Source organism: Brachyhypopomus gauderio, unplaced genomic scaffold, assembly GCF_052324685.1.
Source record: "Brachyhypopomus gauderio isolate BG-103 unplaced genomic scaffold, BGAUD_0.2 sc50, whole genome shotgun sequence".
Classification (NCBI taxonomy): Eukaryota; Metazoa; Chordata; class Actinopteri; order Gymnotiformes; family Hypopomidae; genus Brachyhypopomus; species Brachyhypopomus gauderio.
The window spans coordinates 1,732,309-1,738,537 of record NW_027506875.1 but is presented as its reverse complement, the minus strand read 5'-3'; the positions used below and the strand labels follow the sequence as shown (position 1 = coordinate 1,738,537).

The window sequence follows — 6,229 nt, the reverse complement described above, 5'->3', positions numbered from 1 at the left end:
TCCTTTTCTTTATTTCTTTCTGTCTAAATTGTTGTTGTTGTCATGGTGACCGGTGTCGGCCAGAGGAGGATGGGTTCCCCCCCTGAGTCTTGGTTCCTCTCAAGGTTTCTTCCTCATGCAAAAACTAGGGAGTTTTTCCTTGCCACTGTCGCCCTTGGCTTGCTCACTGGGGGCTAGGACTCGGCACTTGTAAAGCTGCTTTGTGACAACAACTGTTGTAAAAAGCGCTATATAAATAAAATTTGATTGATTGATTGATTGAACTCATGCACACTGTGACATCATATGCCATAACATCATAGGTAATGATACACCTGTTATCAACTCATGCACACTGTGATGTCATATGCCATTACATCATACATAATGACATAGTTTATCAACCTCTCATACCTACTGTGACATCCCACGTAATTCCCTTGTATGATAGGCTGAGAGGCTAAAGTCTGTGTCATCAAAAGAATGGGCGACAGCTGAGTTACTGATAGTTACTGATAGCTGGCGACCCTTAACCCTACACAATAATCAAGAGCAAAACAGATCTATAGCTGATATGTAAACAAGTCAAATGTAGTTAATAACAAACTTTTTATTACACAGCTAATTAAATACATGAACTAGCTAGGGACTAAAGTAGGGTGCTCGGGTTAGGGTTAGGGTTAGGGTTAGGGTTAGGGTTGAAGCATCAGGGGACATGTAACACTGTTCCAGGTCAAACTGTAAATCTTAGCTTTAAATCATAGGCTTTAATCTTAGACTTCTTACAGTTAAATTTGAGACTTTTTAGAGTTAAATCTTTTATGTGAGATTACCAGGTAGGGATATTTCAGTAATGTAATGAGTAACTATTTTAAAAGATGATTTAAAGTGTGGTGTGTGTTAGGAATGTCATTGTGTAATGTGAAGTCACTCTGCAGTAAGACAAAACAAGACAAACAAGTTTATTAGTGATCATGTCAGGTTTTGAGATACAGAAGTGCAAATCACTCTGTAGTAACAATAAAATATAATCAACACCCCTACCTTTATAATGTCTGTACAAATAATAGTGCAATGGATTGATGCTATGATATCAGATCTCAGTAGTAAAAAGATTTTATCAAATGCGCCAGCTCTTTTCTATATTTCTGGGGGAACATACTCACACCTGTGCAACACATGCTCTGCAGTTTCCCTGAGCAGGTCCACAGTGCCTCACACATCCATGCACTGCTTACAGAGCAATTCCTCTTTTTAAAGCTTTTCAAATGTGTTCTGCTGACCAGCTGCTGACTACAGCCACTGCACCAGCGATTACATTACTGAAGGGCTCTAGCAGGGCAGACAATGGACGCTTATATCACTGATGCCACTGGCTTCAAAGAACAGGATCCTGCTGTGTGTGGTGTGAGGATCAGTTCTGTTAGGAGTGTGTGTGTCTGTGTATGAGAGTTATGAAAGTATTGAAAAAAAAACAGGTATTTGGAAGAGAAACATACATTCCTCACTTATACTGAAATATTGTAACATCTTGATTAGTCTCTGTGTAATATATTTTTGTGCATACCATATAATCCAATACATCAAGTATAGCTACAGTTTCACAATTAACATACAGCATCATAATCCCAGTGAAAAGTATCAATACAGAGTCTTAAACATAATAAATGCCTTGATGATATCTACATGTACACATTGTTTATACTATATTTCTGAAGCGTTCAGTTAGTGCAAAACCTGATAGTAATTTTGCATTCTCCAAAACAGGCCAAACACAACTTTCTTTTCATTTATTGGTTTCTGCTTCAGTGAGTTTACATCTTTAAGCATTACACGTGGCTGTAAAACATGCAGTGGTGGACAGTAACAAAGTACATGTAATTCGTTACTGTACTTGAGTCCTTTTTTTGTGTTTCTTTACACAAAGTATTTACATTTTGTAACTTTTTACTTCAACTCCACTACATTTCCAAGTCAAATATTCTACTTTTAAGTCCACGATATGTGAAATCTGTCATTCCTCCAGGTGCGTGCGTTCATTAAAAAAGTAACTAAACAAAAGAAGCGGGAAGTGTGCGCACCAGTCAGCATTCGGTTCAACGGCAGTGCAGCAGCGTAACGGTTAGAGAGATCAGATCCCCACATACAAACGGACGAAACTGCAGAGGTGACTGATTAATTGATTTGACTTATTGTCTTGATTCTATGTTCTGATGTATTGAAAACTTGTTATTGTCTTTATGTATGATTGTTTGTTTTTATTGTAAATTGTGAATGTACTGCTGCCTGTCTTGGCCAGGACACTCTTGAAAAAGAGATTTTTAATCTCAATGAGGTTTTTCTGGTTAAATAAAGGTTAAATAAAATAAATTAAAAAAAATAAATTCCAGGTTCAGAAAGTAAAAGTCCTCACCAGGATTTTGCTCAAGCTTACTAGATTTACTAATTAGTGCAATCCAGGTAAAATTAGTGGAATCAACATAATCCAGGAAGCCTGAGCAAAATCCTGGTGAGGACTTTTACTTTCTGAACCTGGAATTGACACCTCTGCGAAACTGTAAGTCCACACTAAACCCAGGGCCTTATCTGAGAGAAATTATGAAGTAGTCGAAAAGAAAAACGACTCCTTCAAAATGCCCAATCTTAACGTCTTCATGGTTTGAGAGAAGATACCCACATACAGACGGACGAAACTGTAACTCCCCACTAAACCCAGGGCCTTATCTGAGAGAAATTATGTAGTAGTCGAAAAGAAAAACAACTCCTTCAATTTTCAAGTGCCTTCTCTGCCTGACTCAGTATCATAAGATTTGGTCTTATAAGAATTCCCCATCCAATCTAAAGAAACACGTAGAGGTGAACAATGTTCATAGAGGTGAAGTAGAGGTGAGGTGTTCACATAGGCCTACTGGTCATTTACCTTAATGAGAAATCTAACAATATCTGGCAGCAAACCATTTCTTTGTGTATGTTAAAATAAGTCCGACATTAGCTTTGTGTACATGGTTACTTAGCTAGCTCGCTAAGTAATCTACTGCTAATACACAAAAAATAATTGCCTTTGCAACGCACTCAGCATGTAGGTAGCTAAGTTAGCTAGGTAGTTATTTGTTTTTGTTCATAATGTGTGAAATAAACATTCGAACATAGTTACCTCAGAAAACAAATTATATTTTGACAGGTTCTCAATGCAGAGCATGGTGCTAAATATTAGAGCCTTTATTTTTACTTTCGGTTGGCTACTTAAGTACATTTGAAGGCCAATGCTTTTGTACTTTTACTCAAGTAGAGGACTAAAAGGAGGGCTTCTACTTGTACTGGAGTAATGTTTTAACTTGAGTATCTGTACTTTTACTCAAGTAGAGGACTAAAAGGAGTACTTGTACTGGAGTAATGTTTTAACTTTGGTATCTGTACTTTTACTCAAGTAGAGGACTAAAAGGAGGGCTTCTACTTGTACTGGAGTAATGTTTTAACTTTGGTATCTGTACTTTTACTCAAGTAGAGGACTAAAATGAGTACTTCTACTTGTACTGGAGTATGTTTTAACTTTGGTATCTGTATTTTAACTCAAGTACATGGTTATTGTACTTCATGCACTGAAAACATGAAGCTGCTGGTGGAGTTAATATATAATTAAATACAAAGACCACAGGTGTAATAATAATAATATAATAATCTTTATTTGTATAGCACCTTTCATACATACATGCAACTCAAAGTGCTTTACAGTATAAATAAAAGAAACATAAAAAGGAGATAAGACAAAAAGAAAATGTTAAAGATAAAATATTAAAATAACATAAAATGTAAAAAGGTAAATAATATAATAAAAGAGTAAAGTAAATAAGAAAGTGTAGTCTCTGCCACCATCACCACTGGAGTAGGTTCTACAGCTGTTTCAAGGACATGCCCTGTCCCTGAAGTTCCTGATGCTACATGTTCAACTCCTCTAGGGCCAGTGCATTCTCTCATGGAGATCGAAGGCCACACTGAAGCCCCGTCATTCTGCCTCTGTTGTGCTACCAGGGCTTCACTTACCTCCAGCATTTATTTTTATCCAGCATTTTCTTGAGGTTGAGTAAAGAAAATGTCCTCCTTAAGGAAATATAAATGGAGTATACACGCATCCTTAATAGGGGGGCCAACACAACCGAGAACAGCTACCTCCCTCTCATAATCACTTAGCTGCTGGTGACAGACTTGATTTGGACGTTTTTTGCTTCCCAGCCCTCCAGCATTCAGTGTGAGAGCACATGTCCAGTCGTAGTAGTGGCACAAAGAGCTTATGCCAGTGAAGGGTGTGAGCTGTTGTCTATCTACTACAGGAAAGTGTAGTGATGAAGGCTATCCTAACTGAACGCTGCCCACCCCTCACACCAGGCCTGCCAATGCAGCATGCTGAGCTACACTGCTGACACACATACCCTGCATCCCTATAGTCACCATCTGTCTGAGAACACTCCCCTGAATCATCACTGGGGGCCATGGTCTATGTCACTACATCATATCACTACGTCACTTTATTATGTCATTTTACATTAAATTCAATGAAAAAAGTCATTCAGAGAAGTGTACATCATCTTGGGAGTCTGCACACTGCTCTAATCAGCTACTGGCCTGTAGCCAAGATCGGCCGATGTCACAGATCTGTGTGGCAGATGTCACAACATTGTTTAAATTACAGGAAGTACACGGACAGGGTGTCACCTTAAAGACTCGAGGATCGTCATCTCTGCAGTAGCCTACACTGATTTTAGCAAACATTCCCTGATGAATTATGGATGAGGTTTGGGTGATTATAACAAGGAGAGGTGAAATTGAAATACAACAATCCAATTTCTAAGTAACGCTGACCAGCCATTTGGTCCTGCCGTATACACCCTAGGGTTAGGGTTATACACCCTGGAGCTAGGGTTAGGGTTATACACCCTGGAGCTAGGGTTAGGGTTATACACCCTGGAGCTAGGGTTAGGGTTATATACCCTGGAACTAGGGTTAGGGTTATATACCCTGGAGCTTAGGGTGACCATATTTATATTTGGGAAAACATATGGGGCACATATACTGTGGCATGCACTCACTTAACATAGGCCCACGTAATCCTACACATAACATGATATTTACAGTTGGTTTATTAAAAATGCTTTTCAGTAAAAGTCAACAACAAAAACTCCAATAACAAATGATAGTCCAATGAAATTAAAAAACCAGGACATTTCCTCACTTAGAAAAACGCCCAGGACAGGATGTGAAATACGGACGTGTCCCGTGAAACACGGCCGTTTGGTCAGCCTACTGGAGCTACTCCATTTACCCCGGTACCATTATTTTAAGAACTGTCGACTGACGTTTATTTTCCCAGTCATTTAAGGATGCTACCAACGCAACAGACTACCTGCGGTCTGCAAACAAACGAGCTTAGGATGCAAACGAGCAAAATAAAAACCGGAACAATTGAAAACAGCATAAAATGGCAAAATAAGGCATTAGAAACGTAAGAACGCACGTGCTCCCACTGGCCCTAACACGTGTTCCGGTGTCGGAGCTGCGGCGCCGCAGACGCGTCACTACGGCACCGCGTCATCGTGAGCCCATTCCCAAAGCACGCATCGTGCGTGCTCGCCTCCCTTTACGTCTACGTGCGCGCTCCCGTGCATCGCGTGGTGATCACCCATATTGCTGGTTGTGGCGGAGATTAGACTGTATTTTTGAGAGATTCGCTGGAGCTTTTTTTCTTTTACATGTTTTAATGTGCGCGCACCACTCTGCGTCTTAGACTAAAGACTTTTGGTCTAGGGGTGGAGTGGAGAACGTGCGGAAAGGGGAGGATTTTCCACGGAAACACACTGATCTTTGGTCATAAGTTGAGAGCGAATTTGGGGTGGGAAAGGAGAAATGGCCACTCAGGTGGAGTCTCTCCTACCGAACAACCCTCTCCTGAAGAAGGAGGAGCAGGAACATGCGAGCTCGGTGAAGCACGGAGACGACCGTCTGGAGCAGGAGCTGAAGCAGCCTGCGGCCGCCGACGAGAGGGGCCGTGAGCAGGGACGGTTTGCTATGAAGGAGCAGAGCCTAAAGCAGGCGAAGGAGGAGAGTAACCACCAGGAGAAGGAGAGTCTGGACCATGAGACGTCAAACACCAGGAGCGCCGAGGAGGTGAAGTGTAGTAGGAGCGAGTTCACGGAAGCCCCCCCGCCCAAGGTGAACCCGTGGACTAAGAAACCCAACATGGTGACCGTGGTCAGTG

General features: G+C 40.9%; 1 protein-coding gene across 1 annotated transcript in view; it reads left to right on the top strand.

Annotated features, from left to right (window-relative positions):
• The first annotated feature begins 5,650 nt into the window (after window positions 1-5,650).
• The window catches only part of larp1 (La ribonucleoprotein 1, translational regulator), a 30,655-nt gene continuing 30,076 nt past the window's right edge, over window positions 5,651-6,229 (top strand). Inside the window, exon 1 of the mRNA XM_076986954.1 lies at window positions 5,651-6,229. This exon is cut by the window's right edge and continues 21 nt beyond it. Within this exon, the coding sequence (XP_076843069.1) occupies window positions 5,878-6,229 (352 nt within the window). The 5' untranslated portion in view covers window positions 5,651-5,877.